Source organism: Fringilla coelebs, assembly GCF_963513975.1.
Source record: "Fringilla coelebs genome assembly, chromosome: 4".
Taxonomy (NCBI): Eukaryota; Metazoa; Chordata; class Aves; order Passeriformes; family Fringillidae; genus Fringilla; species Fringilla coelebs.
The window spans coordinates 23078537-23098314 of record NC_140032.1 but is presented as its reverse complement, the minus strand read 5'-3'; the positions used below and the strand labels follow the sequence as shown (position 1 = coordinate 23098314).

At 40.2% G+C, this 19778-nt stretch overlaps 1 protein-coding gene across 1 annotated transcript; it reads left to right on the top strand.

Annotated features, from left to right (window-relative positions):
- The first annotated feature begins 712 nt into the window (after positions 1-712).
- Positions 713-15225, top strand: UGDH (UDP-glucose 6-dehydrogenase). The gene is made up of 12 exons (XM_084203861.1): positions 713-888; positions 1488-1656; positions 3909-4010; positions 5350-5550; positions 5634-5831; positions 6308-6455; positions 7741-7835; positions 8924-9054; positions 9739-9872; positions 10958-11049; positions 11137-11247; positions 13997-15225. The coding sequence occupies exons 2-12, from the start codon at positions 1495-1497 to the stop codon at positions 14105-14107; spliced, it is 1485 nt and encodes a 494-aa protein (XP_084059987.1). The 5' UTR covers positions 713-888; positions 1488-1494; the 3' UTR covers positions 14108-15225.
- The last annotated feature ends 4553 nt before the right edge of the window (positions 15226-19778 follow it).

The window sequence follows — 19778 nt, the reverse complement described above, 5'->3', positions numbered from 1 at the left end:
AAACCTAATCTAAATCAAAATGCAGATGGAGCAAAATCCCACACCCAGCTTCTAGGAGAGGCTGTGTGAGATTAAATGTACTGGAGAAGAAAAGACAGCAGATTTCTCACAATCTTTCTGCTCCCAAAGTCACATGTAGTAGACTAATACCATACAATGTTTACATAAAAGGCAAGAACAGTATCTCAGACCTTTAATACTGTAAGGCAAGAGGTCCCTAGGCAGTGCCCAGGTCACAAGAGTGCAAACGCATTTTATTCCCTTCTTCTGGGCAATGGTCGCTACTGGACTTTAAAAGTTTAAACTTTAAACACTGAACTTTACTGTAACCTATCCACGTTTCCCTTCGCTTCTCTTTGTTGAGGCGGTGCTACGGTACAGGAGAATGAACACCGCCTTCTTTACTGCACAGTAACCATAGCTGAAGGACAAAAAATTATTCAACCAACACAATTAAGTTCTCTTACAAAAACCCCCTGAGGCAGAAGACAGGAACAGTTCAGCGGCCCAGCCCCGCAGCTCCCAGCCGTGCCCGGGGGCCCTGCGGCCCCTCAGCCGCCGCGCCTGGTGGGGCCGGGCCGGGCCTGCCCGAGCTGTCCCGCGGCCATTCGCCGGCACCGCGGCGGGCGGGCGGGCCGGCGCCCTTCTCCGCCCCCGGGGGAAGGAGGAGGCGGGACAGCTCTACTCGGCGTCCTCGCCATGAAGCCGCCGCCTCGGGCCCGCCGCAGCCCTTTAAATAGCGGCCGCCGCCGCTACCGCTCCCTTCGCAGCAGAGCGTCGCGTTGAGCTCGGCGCGCATCCTCTCCGAGCATCCCCACCGCGCATCCCCGCCGCAGCGCTCCCGCTCGATCCGCGGCGTCGGGGCCGGACCGCGCCTGCCTGCCCACGGTAAGTGTCCGTGCTGCGGTGCCGGCCGCGAACCCCTCGCTGCCGCCCCGGGGGCCCTTCCCGCCCCGAGCGCGGGGCCGGGGCGCGGCCGGGGAGCCGCTCCCTTCTCGCCGCGCTCCCGGCGATGGAGCCCGGCCCGGCCCGTGGGGGAGCGCGGCTCGGCCCGCAGCCTTCTCCGGGGAGGTAGCGGGAGCTGCGGCCTCCCTTTGCCGGCCGAGGGGCTCCAGGGGCAGGGCGCGGCCGGGGCCGCAGCCTGGGGCCGCCGAGCGCTGTTTGCAGCTAGTACCCGGGACTGCCGCGGCATCGGCAGCTCCTCGGGCCGAGGGTGCTGGTCGGGTGTCCTGACTGAAAGCGACCACAGAAACGCTTCTTTGGTGGTCTGTGTACGCTGGAGCTCCGGAGAGGGGCAGGCTCCACAACCTTGGCGGGTTGGAGAGAGGAGTAGCAGCTCATTTCAAGAGAGCAGGCGTAAGAAAACGCTCCTGTGGGCCGCAGCATAATAAAATCTGAAATCACTGATGCTCTTTGTTTTCCTTGAATTGTTGGCCGGTGTTTTAATTTTTAACTCCAGATTTCCTGTTTCCCTCTCCTCTTACAAGAGCAATCATGTTTGAGATTAAGAAGATTTGCTGCATTGGTGCTGGTTATGTTGGTGGGCCAACCTGTAGTGTTATTGCACAAATGTGCCCCAGTATCAAAGTTACTGTTGTGGATGTCAACGAGGCCAGAATCAATGCCTGGAATTCAGACACACTCCCCATCTACGAGGTAAACATCATTGTTGTCTCTTATTCTAGCCAGTGTTGCCTTTGCTTGCCTCCCACTACATGGCGTTTCCCTGTAGCCCATTTTTGAAGCTTGTCAAGCTTAGCATGTCAGTAATGTCCTTCAAAAAGAGTATTCTGGAACACCTGCTTGTCCCTACTGCTCATTAAACCAGGTTTCTGAAATAACTTAATGCAGCTGATGCAGATGTGCGTTAATGATTATATGAAGGGCCTAATAATGAAAAAATAATTCTATATAATTGTGCTAAATCATGCTGACTTTCTTTTGGGACCTGATTTGATCATAGTCCTCTTGCTCAATTACATGTACTATCTGCTGGGTTGTAGCACACTATAAATATGTTAATACTGAGCTGTAAGCTTTGTTTGCATTCTAAATACTGCCAAAATCCAATCTGTGCTGCCCAACTTTAACTATATGGAAAGATTGGGACAGTCATGTGTCTGATTCAGTTGTACCATGAATCTTCAATCTGGCCTAAGAAGACTAGGACAAATAAATGTACCACACTGTCACTCCTTTATTACAGAATTCCTTTAATTTGAAGATATGTAAAGCATTTTTCTATTTTGCTTCTCTTAGCATTTGGTTTTTTCCATTCTTTTTCATCATAAAAGAATAGGCCTCTTTTGCTTTTCTTCATTCTTTCATGAAATACAGTTTTTATAGATTTGAGTTCTTTAATAGGAGTGAAAATTTATCTTCACTCATCTCCCAAAGACAAGGGAACTGACTGGTACTTACAGTTGCTCTTTTGCTGTAAGAAGTTTTCTTCCCTCTAAAAACCAGAGCTATGCTGTGACTAAGTCAAGATGAATAGACCTTCTTTGTCCTATAAATTCAAAGGAAACTGTGTGTTATGCTCAGATTAGTAGGTAAGACATGAATATAGTTTTTGAAAGCAAGTATTTTGCTTTCTCTTAACTGTTAGACTGAATGAGCCGAAGTAGAGCTTGCCTTGGCGTGTTTTTTTAAAAAAACCCCAAACTTGTAACATCTGTTTCCTGGAATGGTGTCCTTTGCTTACAAAGAATGTACAAAAACTGCCAAGAGTTAGTTCAGACAGTTGTAAAATTGAGTCATTGCACAGTGAGGTTTTTGTGGGGTTTTTTGGGGTTGGATTGTTTCAGTGTCAGAAATTGTCTAGTGGACTGCCTTTCTATTTACATTCAATTGTAAGGACCATAGTTGGAATATTCAATGGATTGTAGGATGTTATTTTGCCTCTTCTGACATTTGTTTTCTTCTAAGTGGTATGTGATATAAAATGAGGCAGGAAAAACGTCTTGCATCAGAAGGCTTCTGCTTGCTTTCTTCTCTCCATCCAGTGAACCTTGGCCTTTCAGGCATTTACTTAAGTACATAATGTCATGATAGGTGTCTCCAGTTGGAGGTATGATTGCCAGGTGAAAGTGCATGAAAATATCTTGGTTAATTTTGTTAAGACCTTTCTTAAAAATCCATACAGGAGATTGCTCATTTATATGTGACCTCCTGCCTCTCTTTTCTGAGGGGAGGTGTTAAAAGAGGGGAAAGTGTTACAGCATTTCCAGAGACACACACAATGTGTCTCTGGAAATAATTTCATCACATTATGGCTGTTGTGATTCACCCTCACTGTAGGAGTTGTGCCAGGATAAGTTTAATCGGGACCAAAGAGGGGTGGTTGCTAAAAGGAGTGGTCTTGATTTCCTGTGTGTCTCTGTTGCCTATCTTTCACTGGATCTGGGCTTGCTTACTTGGTGGAAGACTTTGCTTCAGCACAAAAAACACCTCACAGTTTTAGATCTGATTTTGAGGGGATCATGGACATGAGAGGGAAAAGGACAATTGGGACCACCTCTTTTGTTTGCAGTCTAGGGAATATTGTAAGACTTCTTGAATCTACTTAACATCACTACAGGTATTTCTTAAATTGCTTCTCATGGTAGTAGAACTGAGCAGGGGAATAACAGAAAGCTAAAATCTGGCTGTGCAAATAAGCAATTCAATGTGGCTGAAAGTTTCAGGGCAGCATTGTAAATCTTTTGAATAAGAAAGTGTTGAACATTTTTTACTGTGTGAATAATCTTCAGAAGCTTTATGTCTGCCAGGCTGAAAATATGCTGCACTGACAGGGGAAAAAAAGAAAATCTTTCTGTATTTGAAATTATATTCTGTTTGGGCATAGAGTCTGCTGTTCTTCTAACTGCATTAATCTTAACTGGTTTTTTTTTCTGCTTATTTTTCAGCCAGGGTTACAAGAAGTAGTAGAATCCTGTCGAGGAAAAAACCTCTTCTTTTCCACCAGTATTGATGATGCCATTAGAGAAGCTGATCTTGTATTTATTTCTGTAAGTTTAGGAGAAGGTGGTTGTGTTCATTGTTCTATTCTTTTTTTTTTTTTTCCTTTCTTATCAAATTATTATGTTGCTTTTCTTTTAGGAAGTTGCCTTTGTTTTGTCATATAGATTCAGTTAGCAATGCCATGTCATTGTGTCAGATTTCTCCTTGTCTTTCTGTGTAGTGTGTTAAGTACGCTTTTTATTTGTTTTGCTTATAGCCAGTAGCACCTTTAACAAATGAAGAGGTTCTAAGTCAAAATGGTAGTGTTGATGTTTAATTTGGTTAGCTGTATGGAGTCAGAGCAGAATGTAGCGCAGCTCTGTCATTGCAGTGTGCTGGTGAAACCTGTGGGTCCTTGATAATAACAATAAAATTCCTAGACAGATACGCAAAATTGTATGCTGGTTGTTTGCTTACAAAGATGATCTATTTCTAGAATCTTTTCAAAATAGTATATTAATGGAAACAGGAATGGCTTTAATGTTTCAAAGCTATTCACACCACTAGAAAGAGGATTTAGTCAAAGAGTAACCTTTTGTAATCTAGAGGTTGTTACTAATGTAGAATCCAAAAGAACTGATTGCTGTTTGCCTTGGTAGGCCACAGTTAAGTTTTTTGTTCAAGTTGTTTTTTCTTGAGGTCTCCTCTTTGTTAGGGCACTGTAGTTTGGAGCTCCCTTTCTGACAGTATTTTCCTTCATGCAGTAAATCTCAAATGAATGCTGTGTGGTTGGATGACAGCCACTAATACAGCCCATATATTGCCACCTGTCCTTGGTTCAAAACAAGCTGTTGTCTTTTACATGTTGTTGCCATTTCTTCTTTCCATTGGTAATGAAAAGGACCCTCTGTCTTAATCTAAACTACGTGTTTTCCCTCATGTTGCCTTTTCTGTGTACATCAGTATATTAATTTTCATCAGTCCTAACCTTAGGTTTCATTGCAGAGTTTAAGCTGTAGTTGTCTCACTGGCCACAAGATTCTTACATGAGTCTTTGCACTCCTACTGTACGCTAGGTAGCAGAAAGTGGCTGGCCATAATCATGTAGAAATTACTGGTGTTTCCAGAATAAGGATTGTTTCACCAAAGCCTGCAGAACTGCTATGAATTGCTCTTGTTTGAATCCTATTTAAATAGAGACCAGTGAGCTTTCTGTAGGAAACAAAATGTGTAATTGAGACAGCTAATACCTCTTCATCTGATGTGGTAACCAGAATAATTCTGAGGTAGAAGCGTTTTCCTTCCTCTGAGAAGGAGAATGTCCATCAGCCTTAATTTCACCTTGCCTCTTTACACAAGAGGTACTGACCTGTAGCATTTCTTCCCTTTTCACGTATTTGTAATTAGGTTAATACACCAACAAAGACCTATGGAATGGGAAAAGGCCGAGCAGCTGATCTGAAATACATTGAAGCTTGTGCTAGAAGAATTGTACAGAATTCAAATGGCTATAAAATTGTCACTGAGAAAAGCACAGTTCCAGTACGTGCTGCAGAGAGCATTCGTCGAATATTTGATGCTAATACTAAGCCTAACTTGGATTTGCAGGTAAACATAATCTTTGAGTGGTGTATTTAAAGCCTGGCTGTTGCTTTTGGCTTTTATTTGTTGTTTTTCTGCTGTGGGTGTAGGTGCTGTCTAACCCAGAGTTCCTTGCCGAAGGCACGGCCATCAAGGACCTGAAGAACCCGGACCGAGTGCTCATTGGTGGAGATGACTCTCCGGAGGGACAGAAAGCTGTCCGTGCTCTGTGTGCTGTTTATGAGCACTGGGTGCCCAAAGAAAAAATCATCACCACCAATACCTGGTCATCAGAACTTTCTAAACTGGTTAGTGTTGCTCCCTGCTGTGGTCTGCGATGAGCAAGGGGTGTGAGACAAAGCTCAGAAGCAGAATTTTGTTGACACTGAGTGATGCAGCTGGGAAAGACAGGTGAGGTGGGGAGGACCCAATGCTATGTCAAAGGATATTGATCTTTTCAGATCAGCTGACCTAGTTAATAGATGATTCTGACTTTCTGTGAAGTCTTTTCCCACTTGTATTGCTGTTAGTTATTAGGAAGAGCAAGCCTTCAGTGCTGCAGAAACTGATTACCATCATAAAATGGTTCAAATTCTGCAAGTTAAGCATTATCTTGTTTAGCTTAAATACCATTAACTGTCATGTATATATTAAACTTGTTAGGTTACCCTTTTGTATGTCAGTGGAGTTGCATAGATACTAAAGTAATCCTTCCAGTAGCAACTCCCTTTGGACATCTTGGTTTCTGGAAAAATAAAGTTCTTTACTATACTTTTATTTGCAGGCAGCTAATGCTTTCCTTGCCCAAAGAATCAGCAGCATTAACTCAATCAGTGCTCTGTGTGAAGCTACAGGAGCAGATGTTGAAGAAGTAGCAAGAGCTATTGGAACAGACCAAAGAATTGGAAATAAATTTCTCAAAGCCAGTGTTGGTAAGTGAAAAAAATCTTCCTTTCTTTTTCCCCACTGGGTTTCTGTTCAATAGTGTAATATAATATATTATAATATTTGTATATATATATATAGTATAATAGTAGTGTTTCAGAATAAGTACTCTTGATTCTCTAAAATTTTCTACAGCATTAGAAGTGCTTAATGTATGAAAATATTACTGTAGAATACTATTATAAATCAATGTTTCTGGTAAAATAAGTAGAACTGAGGTTGCTCCAGACCCAGCAACCTGAAATTGGAGAGTTCAGAGTGTGTGGTTTACCCTGCCTGTGACACTGGAAAGAAAAGCTGTGACTTAATTTTTCTGAAGCATCACGGCCAACAGTGCTCTCTAAGATGCCTTCCCAATTGCAACTGCTGCAGTTTTGTTTGGGATTTGCTGCCAGTGGCCTGAGTGAGAAGAGAATTCCTCTAGCTCAGAATGTGTGATGACAGCTTCTAATTTATAGGATGAATTAATAGGATCATAAGGTTGGAAAAGGTCTCCAAGATTGAGTCCAGCCTTTGACCAATATCCACCTTGTCAGCTAGGCCATGGCACTAAATGCCATAGACAGTCATTTCTGCATTAGATTATGAGGGAGTAAAGTGTGATGAAGTGGTGGTTGGTGCACCAAACTTTCAGAACAAGACTAAAGTCTCTCTTTATGGTTTCATGCTAGAAAGTGTGACTTTAAAATAACCTTATTATATATAACCTATCCTAGAGTCTATACAAGAGTGAAAAATAGATGCATTACCAAAAATTGCTACTAGGCTGTTATAATTCCTTCTACAGTGTGTTGTTTCTGGGACTCTGCTTGCTGAGCAAAGTTCTAGGCTCAAGGATCCCTCTGTCTCAGTTCTCCCTTAGTCAGCTGCGGTGATCTTTCATTCTTGGCAGTGATTAGATATCCGTTTGGGGGTGCAAGAGGAAGGAACCTTATCCTAACACGCTTGCTTTAAGAAATATTAGTCTAAATCTTGAGGTAGGGGAAGAACAGGCCCTGGAGCCTGTAGTTGCTTTTTCTCATACATGTTCAGGTTTCTGTGTTAAAACTTCCATTGATTTCAGTGGAACCTGAAGCATAATTAAGTCTTCTGTAGCTAAGTAGGTCCAGGAGTTGAATTTTAAGAGATGAAAATTTTTCATTTGCTAGCAGTGAAATATGGGGAAAAATTACAATGCTGACTATGTCAGTGATTATCCAAAACTACTTGCTTCCACAGATTGGCTAGGATGGGTACCTTAGTCACCTATAAAATTACTGTTTTCTCTTTCAGGGTTTGGAGGTAGCTGTTTTCAGAAGGATGTCTTGAATTTAGTGTACCTCTGTGAGGCACTGAACTTACCTGAGGTAGCTCGCTACTGGCAGCAGGTACAAGTTCTTCACCAGTTTTTTTTCAGAGGGTGGTGTTTCTTCAGCACTCAGCTTTCAGGCATTGAGCTTTTAAGCATTGTCCACACACACTTTGTTTCAGCTCCAAGGAGTAGATACCTTGGTGCTGATCACCTTTACATTTCAGGCCCTTGGCTTAACACTGACATTTGATACTTGTGGGTGCTTAGGCTTTTTTGGGGTGAATTAAGTTCCTTGGACCAAATGGATTGTGAAGCTGTCTAGCAGCAGTAGAAGATGTGAAGTACAAGCATGTGTCTCCTGTCTTTCTTTTACAGCTGGGTATCAGTCCACTTTGAATTCAGAACTCTTTTCCTCAGGGTCTACTATTACAGTTCTGAAAGAACTCAGTAGATCTTGCTATTTTTAAAAGTAAACATGGTTGCTGTTGTTCCCTTGTTTAATGTTAGGAATAGCTGGGAATATATGGATGCCCTGAGGCCTGGCTCCAATGCAGTGATGATACCCAGTCAGTACTAGCAAGCATTTCCCTATTAACCAGTCAAAGCACCTCCTTTCTCCCTAGCCCTGACTGAGATAACAAAATAATGAAAGTGAGGCATTTAAGTGTGGTTGAATTACACAGGTTTTGTGTATTGGCATCTGTTAGTGTGGATTAAAAAGGCTAAAACTATTCTCACAGTTGTTACACTTGGCATGTAAAAAAGTATAGGTCTGGCAGTGGGATGTACATGGGATGTAAAAAAGTTAGGGCACTAGCAAGTAGCCTAGCACTGAAATTGTGTTCTAGGTAGAGACAAAGCAGTAAGTTTTAATTTTTTGAAAAAAGGAAATTGAAGAAAATCCTAGCCTTTAAACTAGATAATGCATTTTAAGATGTATATATGTACATCAGTATTCACTCATTAAACAGGATTTATCTCAGAATTTAATACATTAACTAAATTTATCTTTGGATTGCTTATGATACTCACTAAAAATGCTTAGCCTTCTCTTTTAAGCCTCTATTAAATTTATGTGTGCATAGTTCAGCTTGATTGTTAATAGAATCTGTTCATAGCTTAAAATGGCTCCCCTCTGTACCATCATGGCTTGTGTAATTTCAGGTAATAGACATGAATGATTACCAGAGAAGAAGATTTGCTTCCCGCATTATTGACAGCTTGTTTAATACTGTCACTGACAAGAAGATTGCTATTTTAGGGTTTGCTTTCAAAAAGGATACTGGGGACACAAGGTAAGAGCTCTGTTCACTAGCATGGACTCCCTATAGCTGTCTGCAGCCACCCAGCTAATGCCCACCACTGAACTGAATTAATGACTGGATATGGTCATTTTTCTTGTGGCTACATTGGTTTGTAACAAGGATTAGTCTTCCTTAAATGGGTGAGAACTGATTTTTGACCTCTACAGCAGATCTGAATCATGCTGAAGTTGCAGATAATTCTAGTCCTTATTAACTTGCACAAGCAATGATAGATTTTGACAGACTCCTTCCATTCTCTACAGAAAAGAATGCAAACACTTTTGCAGCTGGTTCTAAGTAGCTTTGTGAAAATAAAATTTCAGCTTGGTTTGCTGAAGTGGTTAATTCTGTTCTCCTGCAAAGGTCAAGCTTGATGCAACTCTTCAACTGCAGTTTGTGGGGGAAGCTTATAAACTCTAGGCCTTTATAATTTTGGTCACTAGGAGTCATCAGACTCCCCTTTCTTGGACGATTCAGCAAAAGAGATGCAAAGCTTTCCATATATTCTCCTTGGTGTCCATCAAGATTTCAGGTTTCCTGCTGGCATGGCTGCCACTAAGATATTTAATGTAAAAATTATATAAAAACTCTGGCATTGCATATCCTGATAGTTGAGAACTTTCATTACTTGGAACACACCAGCTGGTTCTTTAACTGATTGATTCTCTTCCCTAGAGAGTCATCCAGTATCTACATTAGCAAGTATTTAATGGATGAAGGAGCAAAGCTGCATATCTATGACCCTAAAGTACCTAAGGAACAAATCATCTTTGATCTCTCACATCTGGGTGTCTCAGAAGATAACCAAGGTAAGAATTCTCTTATAAAGTTTATTCCCCTCTTCCCACCCTATTCTCAATATACACAGGTCTGTTTAAATATTATAATAAATTCATTTTCAGCATGATGTCATTGTGCTGTTGCTTGCACTTATGAAGTGATAGTTATGGCTCAGAGGATTACTCTCATTTTTCTTCCTTTCCCTATAGCTTTTGTAAATAAATGCTAATTCTCAACTACTGTATATTTTTCTTTCAGTAAACACTCATTTGAATAGATGCCTAGAATTTCATCTCTGAATAATTAAAAGAGAAAGAAGAATGTCCAGGACAGACTAGTTTTGGCAGTTCCTTTGTGCCCCAAGTTCTATCTTAGTTCTTTCTCACATATCTAAGATAGAAATAAAGATGTGACTCCAGAATGTATTACTGAGCATTCTCCTTTCCCTCATATCACTTCCAAATTACTTTGTTCCCTTACATTCAAGAAACCTTTAAAATAATCACCTATGATTACAGAGGTAAGGGGTATTTGGGAATTTGGTTTTTCTAGACCTCTCTTTTTGGAGAGGGGGAATGGAGCTGATAGATGGGGAGACTAGTTGAGGCTTCTAGAGGTGGAGACAATGGAGCAAATTGACCTGTGATGAAGAATGAAGAATGTACATTATTAGACATGCCCTTGAATTTAGAGGAAAAGGGGAGGCTTTCCTCTAGGCAGCTGCTCAGGCAGCCCCTGGGGAGCCACGTGTGTCTCTTCTCTAGTGTGAACTGAGTGTAAAATAGAAACTAATGTGCTACTGTTGTACAGACAATGACCTTTGTGAGCACTCCATACTACCTTCAAATTCTAGAGATTTGCTTGACTGTTTATATCAAATTTGAATGCTTGACTTCAAACATTTCAATGCTCTGACTGCTCAGATGCCAGGTATGACCTGCTTTCATTTAAATATGTAAAACAAAAATATTAAGCATCTTGGTAGAAAATACGTCTAGGTGAGTGACTTGAAACCACTTGTTTGTGTAGGACAAGGAAAGAGACTCATTTGCCAGAAATGTGCCAGACTGATGCTAAAGACATACAGAATAAAACTATTTTCCTTCTGTTACAGTGTCTCGCTTGGTCACTATCAGTAAAGATCCCTATGAAGCCTGTGATGGAGCTCATGCCCTTGTAATTTGCACTGAATGGGACATGTTTAAGGTAAACGCTATCTTTAATTTAAACTAAAGAAAAAAAGAGAGTGTTATGCTAGTTATTTATTCTGTCTGCTTTGATTGCTCTTTACAGGAGTTGGATTATGAACGTATTCATAAGAAAATGCTCAAGCCTGCATTTATCTTTGATGGGAGGAGAGTTCTAGATGATCTTCACAATGAGCTACAAGTCATTGGCTTCCAGGTAACCATCTGGGTGGTGTTTCTTGTGTTGCTTTCCTTCTGCTCTCTTCCCTATTGCTCTCCTTCTTCAGTGACTGAGTAGCAAGGGGGAAAAAAAGCCTCTAGAGGTGAGGATTTAAATGTAAACCTGCTTGTTCTTAAGTGTTCATTAGTACTGTCTTCCTCCACTATGTTACTACTTTTACAGACTGATGTGCTTTTAAAGTTGAGGCTATGCCATCATCATTCAGCAGTTATAAGCCTGCCTTGGAAGCATTCAGGTTGGAAAAGACATCTGAAGTCATGGGGTGCAACCATAAATCTAACATCTGAATGCTGCTCTGCCCTTCTTTGCAGCAGGGAGATAATGGACAGTTAGGAGATAAATGTGAAAAACTGCTAAATCTCATGCCTAAATTTATTCTGGCATGATATTTGACTTCTAAACCAGCCCCTGCACTGTTTCTTCCAGATCTGCAGCCTTTGCAGAAGGGCTGAATTTGTATGTTACAATCTATGCCATAGCCCCTACTTAGGATCTTATTTTAATATCACAAAAAAAAAAAAATTTGAAATTGACTGCAACAGGCTAGCAAAACACACTTCCTGCAGAAGTAAATGTAAGCTGTAAGTACCATTTTTGCTCCTCACAAAAGACATAAGCAGGTTTACTGGAGACATGAGCCTTAAACACTGAACAAGATATAATGCAGGTAATAAATGTTTATCAGCCAGTGAGATCTTCACTTGGACAAAGTATTAAGGGAAGTTTTGGACTCTTCTCCCTGAGGTCTGTGAAAAAAAACTGGCTGATATTGGAGGTGAAAGAAGTGAATGCAGAGATGTATCTGAGGATAGTCAGTGAAAGGCTCAAGAATTACATGAGAGTCTGGAGGAGATGACTGATTTGTCCTTTTAGTCCTTTGTGTTTGATTAAAATCAGCCAAGAGATCCAAACAATGGTGTTTGTTTATACCAGAGAGAGGACCTAGAAGCTTAACTTTTTAGCTAAGTGTTTTGGTAAGCTAATAGCAAATTCTAGATCAAATTCTAATCTGTGTGATATTTCTCCTAGGAATTTATCTTCTGAAGTCTTCTGTGGCTTAAAGACTTTATAGATCAGAGACTGTACTTTTGTGTTTCTTCTATGAAATTCTAGTTGAATTTTTAACTAATTTGTGAGTTTTCCACCCAGAATGCAATTAGTCATCCAGGTTTATTATTCAGATTTTTCATCCAGAATATCATTGCAAATGCATTTAACAATTAACCTATATTTTCTGCATAAAATAATAAAAAGTATTTTGTCTTAAACAGAGAATCCCAAAATTTAAGTTTTTAGGGCCCTCATCTTTTAACTTCCCTTGTTAAAAGCTGTTGCATTAGACAGCCTGATGCTCATAGCAATTCTATTGTATACAATCCAAACCTATGAATTTGAATAATTTTAAATTTTTTTCTCAAACTAGTGTTTAAATAACTTTAAACACACCTACCATTTCAATTATAACCTGTTGCCACAGTTAAAGCTTCATTCAGGAAATATGAATGGGAAGCTCTGATTCTAGGCAGAGTAATTTCTGATTTGAGAAAAAAAGCCTGCTTAGGTCTCAGCACGGAAAGCAGAGTAAGCCTTGATTGAGGGGCTGGAAGCACTTTCAGCATAGATGGAATTTGACTAATACTGAAATCACCAAATCCCAGAATAATCTGATTGGAAGCATCTCAGCCATACAGCATAAGAACAAAAGCTGCAGGCCAGATCAGCTGCATGTTTCAGTCACTTTACATTCCCTATACTCCTGAGTACTGTGCTTATTCTTATAATGGCTATGGGATTTCTCTCTGGATATTTTTTTCCATGTTTAAGCTACAGGTATGTGCACTGTTTGTGAATAAACTTGTATAAATCCATTTAACCAGGCAGTTGAAGATGTTAAAAGCAAATATGGTACATATATACTATGTGTAGGTACCATATCCATTGACACATACTAATGTACCTCTTGACTGTTTAAACAATGCTCTTCAGTATTAACTCAAATGTCTGCCTAGAATATATTTGTCAAAATTTTGTTAAAATAGAGTAGTTGAAGTATTTTGTCTTCTGGAGCTAGGCATTTGACCTGCATTACTTAAGGGGAAAGCTACAGTTCTGCATATTTACTGAGTGTCTGAACTATCTTACCTAGTTGGTGTTTTGTCTTCTATAAGCTCTGTCCTTAGTGATTCACTTTAGTCTGACCTAGACATTTGAGGAATTTGCCTTGCTCTTTGAATTTTGCCATACCTGGCTGGAGTGTGTTGGCTGTGTAACAGGCTTTCACTTGTTGTGTCGGCTGCCTTTAGCCTTTCAGAGTTGTGGTGCTTCAAAAACAGCCTACTGCATTGTGGAGGGAAAAAGCTTTTTCTGTGCTAATTTACTATAAATTTTTGGGAAAAGGAGTCTGAAGCCCTATTCTATGAATACCCTGAAACATTTTGTGGTGTTTGTATTTGTAGTCCTGTGGAAGGTGAGGCAGATGAATGTTCAGATTGTCAAGATGCAGCTTTAAGTAGGTAAAGCAGGCACCTGTAAAAGGCTGGTTAGTTGTTTTTGGTTTTTAACAAACTCTTTGCAACTCCAGTCACAGAAACTGTCCTTGGGCACACTGTGCTCTGTGGCTTGTTTTATTCTAATGCTCATAAAATGTGTTCTTTGTAGATTCCTCATAGGTTGATATGATTGTTAGCTTGCCACATTGACTTGTTAAATGTGTTTTCTTTTTCAGATTGAAACAATTGGGAAGAAGGTGTCAGCCAAAAGAATACCTTTTGCTTCTTCATGTGAAATTCCTAAATTCAGCCTGCAGGATCCACCTGTCAAAAAGCCTAGAGTATAATGTGTAATAGATATTGAAGGAATTTTTTTGATCTTCCTAGTGATAATACTGTAAGCCTATGCTTTTTTTAAGGAAATATATTTTTCATAAACTAAACCAGTTTTACACTAGAAATGGTACCTGGTACATGTGAATTCAGTCTATTTTCAAATCTCTATTTTTATAGCGATTTTTTTTGGTTACTGAAGATGGTACAAACCTGTTTTTAATAATGAATCATCTTTTAAGTGAAAAGTTACCTTCAAACTGCAGATTTCTGCTTCCAGAAATGTTCCTAAACAGCACTTTAAATATTTCAAATGATATGAAAAAAAAAAAATAGAATATCTTTTTACCTTAGTCCAGTTATAGACTGTAGTCAGTCTATATAAACTGTGATCTATGGACTGGAACATTGATCTCACCAATTCTTTTTCTTTTGGGGTGATTCTTTGCCTGATTAAGTGCGTGCTCTAACTGGCATTGAAGTCAAAAAATCATTTCTAAGTAAATTGGTAGGGTTTAGGTCCAGCCCTAAGGTAGAACTGACTTCAGAAATAATGCCCCAGTTCTGGTTGGGATCCATTGACACTGGTGCAGTCTAAACTGCCTCTTCTGGGAGACCAAGCAGTTCTGCAGGCATCAGTTGTGTAATTAGTGACCATGGACAGCAGTTACAGACTGATCCACTGGCAGATCTTCAGTTGCATTCTTTGGTTGTCTTGCCTACATTCCATGTGCAGCCACATATTTTATTTAATCAGATTCCTGGGGCAAGTATTCCCTAAGTTACAATGACACAACCTGTCTTCAGCAGAGGAGCATTCTGCTTGTTTGAACATTGAATTTAAGGAGAATTACCTTAATTCAATATCAGCCCAAGTAGAAAACAGATATTGGCTTTAATGTTACCTGATAGTTATCTTTTTCCTTCATGACATACTCCATCTGAAAGCAGTCTTTTTAATGAATCTGCAAAAAATTTATCTCTGCTGTGAAGAAATTATTAAAAATAAATTCAGCCCCATAAATCAGCTTCCTACCTCATTTGATTAGCAGGAATGAATACTTCCAATGTTCTCTTGATATTTTTGCCTTTATTGTTGCTTTGTTTCTACGTGTTTTTATTATTCTCAATTGGCCAGTGCTATTAAAATCCTTGAGATGACAGTGTTTGTCAGTGTTTGGCTTGTTGCATGGGGTTTTGAAATGGAGGGGGGGGTAGAGAAGGATGACCATGAACAGGTTTCAGACTAGAAGGTATAGACATCTTAGTTGAATAATAGAGTGTTGAGATAGTAGAGAATTATCCTTCAACTGTTCAAATAATACCTTCTGAATTATTTGACTGGTGTGCCTTCAAACATGGTGTATCCATAGCTAAACAGGAGGTAAGATCAGAGTCTTGGTAATGGGTGCTATTACTGTAACTGCTTACCCACAGAAATGTAGATACAGTTTAAGCTTTAGGACAGTTACTTGAAGATTGAGGGAGCTTGTTTAACAATTTGGATAAACAATACAAGACACTGTTATCTGACTGAAATAGCTGTGTCCTTGAACCAGATGCTTCCAGGTTCTGCATGTTAATGGCTTCCACTTAGGGACTTATTCTGGCAGACCACCCTGGTTTTGCAGCTGAGTGTCCTCTTGGCATCCTCTGGCCCTGTAGCACCCAAGAGGGCAGGCTGGTCACTGCTCCTTTGGGATTAAGAAGAGGGTGCTGACAAGCTGTACTCAAGGATCTCTTGTCCTTGACTGTTGAGGTTAGCACAGCACTGTTTCAGGGCCCATCTTAGCCAGGAGGGTGAGTAGAAGTGTCAGAAAATCAGGATGCCTTCCTGAAACTTGCACACACCTGCAATAGTAGTGCCCTTGTATGGGACCTGTCTTCATCAGTTTGAAGCAGATAATGAGCTGTTACTCTTGTGTGAAGAATTGCTCCTTTTAGGAATATGAAAGTGTTCCTGAGATTCCAGTGGCTTTTCACAAGACATCCCAAAAGAGATGGAAAAACTAAGTGGTGTTACCCCTGTTGCTACTCTGTTTCTCCTGCAGAATTAGTCAAAACCTTGAATTGTGACTTATGGGTCAGTCATAAAGATGTTAAAGAATGGCCAAGTTCATTACAGTATGATCATCTCACTTCCCTCTCTTAGGATCTGCTGTTCCCCCTTTGCTTTCTCAAGAGCATTAAGAGGTAAAACTAGTACTGGCATTTCCCTTGCTTTCTTAGTCAATTTAGTTTCTTGGTGGCTGCATTCTTTTGGTGGGAGAACTGGGCCTGGGGGATGAATCCAGTGGGGCATTCCTTCAGGATACAGCAATACATACCTTGGATATAGGCCAGAGAACCTTCCCACAGGTCAAAAGGAAGAGTTTCAGAAGCTTGTGCAGCACCTTGAATGTCATCTTCAGAGTACAGTTATCAGGGAAATAAGAACTGGAGATGACCTGAGGTGCTGCTATGAAAGCTTGAGGAGTGCATGTAAAAGATGGGGTTTAATGCTATTGAATCTTTGTGTATGGATGTTCCAGCACTTCATTCTGGGTGAGAATTGCATAATGTGACCAATGGACTCCCGTGCTCTGAAATTCTTTTTATGGGGTTCTTAAAATGCAGTTCCATGGTAACACTGCACTACAAGAATACAACAGCTGAAGAAAATCAGGATTTAGTGCAAGTCTAGAAGTAGTATGATACAGAATGCATAAATTGGGTCTTACCCAAGATATACACAGAGAAATTGCAAGTCTCAGGCAAGATGTAATGTTTTTGTGCAGCTGAAACTAGTCTGGTTCCAGGAACACAATAGCAGCCAAGAATATTCCAAGTGAATAGAACACACATTTTTGACCAAGACTAGTTATTACTGGAGCAGTTAGGGGTGAGATTTTATACTAGCCAAGAAGTTTACATGTCTCATTAGAGGTTTTTGTAGTGCTGCAATCTTGTTGAACATCTAAACTTGAAATTTAATTGTTAAACAATGCAGCAAGGCATAATGGAGATCTGATTTAGGAATGCTGGAATCAAGCTGAAATTTCTGCTCCAAGTTGAACACCTGCAGTAAGTTACCACATGTGGTAGTAAAGAAGCATAAATACTTCACACTTTTTTAATGGAGGGGACACCAATATTAATTATTCATTAAGTAGGGAAAAAAAATCAAAACTGTTTTTAAATTGACAAAGTGTTCAGTTCACCTAAGGACTTGCGGTTACTGGAAGGTGCAACAATTCTCTATGAATAACATTTAATTATGTTTCAGACAGTGTAGTAGGTTGATGTGATGATGCCAAAAAGACTGTTCATTCTTTTAAAGTGTCTGTGTGTACTCTAAATCTTATTCCCAAAACTCAGTTTAATGTTTTCCTGGTTGCAAGGATGATTAATGTTTCTTAAAATATTTTATAGCTGCTTTGTGAATCAAACTGACAGAATGATATGATTGACATACAAAATGAAAATGTCACCAAACATGAAACTTCAACTAAACAGTCATGAAGCCTGTGCTGAATTACAAAAAGGATATTTGTGAGAGTTTGGTGCTTGAACACATCGTTATGGAAAAAACTGAACGGGCAATAGGGGAAGTCAAATGCCTGTACAAGCAGGATTTTGTAACTAGGAAAAGAACTTCAGGGCTTGTCCCCAGACATTAAAAAAAAACCAAACAGGCAAAGACCCTCTCCAATCTATGAAGTCAAAGCATGACTTTCTCTAGAATCCACAGCAAAACTTCCAGCTAGAAAACCTTGTGTAGCTTCTGACACTTGGTACCAGACAGCTGGCAGACAGTTGTGTAAGAGCATGAGATCATCTTCTGAACCACCCAGCAGCAACTCACAAGATAATTTTAACATGACGCAATATTGGACTGTGTTTCAAGAAACATTTTTCTCACTGTAAGGAAGTCCCTGTGCAATGTTCTCTTGTTTGATAATGGCTGTATGGCTCAGAGCTCCTTTTTTCTATATTTCTGGTGTTGATATGCTGAAAGAGCAGTAACTTGGCAGGAGCTAAAGTCATATTCTGTTAAATCTGCAAGTCAAAACCAATCTTTACAGCAGGACCTCTAATAAAGGCTGGCAGCTGTTAAATGTGTGGGTATCCTGGAGTTGATGTTGCAACCCTCTATGTCTGCTGCAGTGGAGAGAGTGTTGAATTTCCTTGCAATGGTTGATAACCTTTCCCTGCTCTAGTACTCACGTGTACTTTAGCTGAAGCAGGGCATTTTTGGCTCAAAATACACCTGGGCTTTCCATGACTAGCAATCAGACCTTTTGATTTAAGAAAATTATTAACATTATTTTTAAAAAAGCAGCCTTGCCTGTCTCTCTGCCCTTACAAAGTACAGCTATTCTTTTGTTTATGCCTTCTTTCCCTTTGTTCCTCATGGCTCACATTTCCCCTTACACTGGTGAATTAGTACATTCCTTCTTCGTTAAAGTTTTGTCTTCATAATGTATTAATACTGCTGTACTTCATTTTGTGAAGTGTCAGCTGTGCTTCGCTGGCCTCAGTTGTACAATATTATGTTCATACAAGTTTCTCCTATATATTATCTTGCTAGGTAGATGTCTTCCTTCTATCATCTTGCTGAGTTGGTGGGTGTGCAGGGTCCACTCTCCTTCTACAGACTCCAGGAGTTTAGAAAAGTACTAGAGCCAGTCATAGTTACCTGCATTGATGGGAGTTTTGGGCCAGATAGCAAAGTCCTGGGACGTTTCCCAAATAACTTGACAAAGATACAGATCAGGTTAGTTCAGAGATGGTATTTAATTCCATAGCTGAGCATTAGGGAGAGAATCATTGGTATTGCTACTGTAAAGAACAGGCAGGTAGAGCTGTTACTGTAGCATATGACATGTTTTTATTTCTGCTTGAGTGTGATATACAGTGGATTTCATGTTTTACCCACAACGTTCACTTCTCTGGACTCAGATTTAGCAGCCAGACCAAGCCTCAAGGGGCAAGTAACCAGAGCCACCAAACACAACCACTGGGGTTTTAACTTTCCTTTAATGACAATAGCCATGCAATAGGAGCACCGTACAGAACTGCAGTTCTGCACACTCCGTACAAAAGCAGCATCTGTGCAGCTCAGTGGGGTTTGTTACAGTGATGTACATAAATTAGGGGTAGCTCCATTTATGCTCCTACACCAACTCAGATTTTCCAAATTAATTACTAATTAATTAATTATTATTTAAATTAATGGTATCTACACATGGTTAATAGTCTGCCAGAAAGGACATTTTGTTTTCTTTTGCTTGATACCTTGTATATACCAAGACTCACAGTTGGAGACATGCAAGCTCCGGAAAAGCTTTAGCTCTCAGAATGGTACAGCTCAGAGACACCATCTTTTGAAGGAGTATCACTGAACTTTCTCTGGCACGGTTCAAGAGAGCCCTAATCTGGTGCATTATCACATACAGTCTTTCTTTAGAACTCCTAAAGTTCCCAGAGCCCCTGCAGGCTTATGTTACATAATAGTAAGATACACCAAAGTATCAGCACCTTTCCAATTACTATCAGCACCTTCACAGGTATTAACTGCAGCAATGCTGACTGCTGCAGCAGACCTATTAATCTGCCCAGTCTTTGTTCCCAGCTTATGTTTGTTTCTTCCACCTCAGTTCCACCACTCTTTCAAAGTTGGTTCTATCTTCTGTCTTTTTGCTG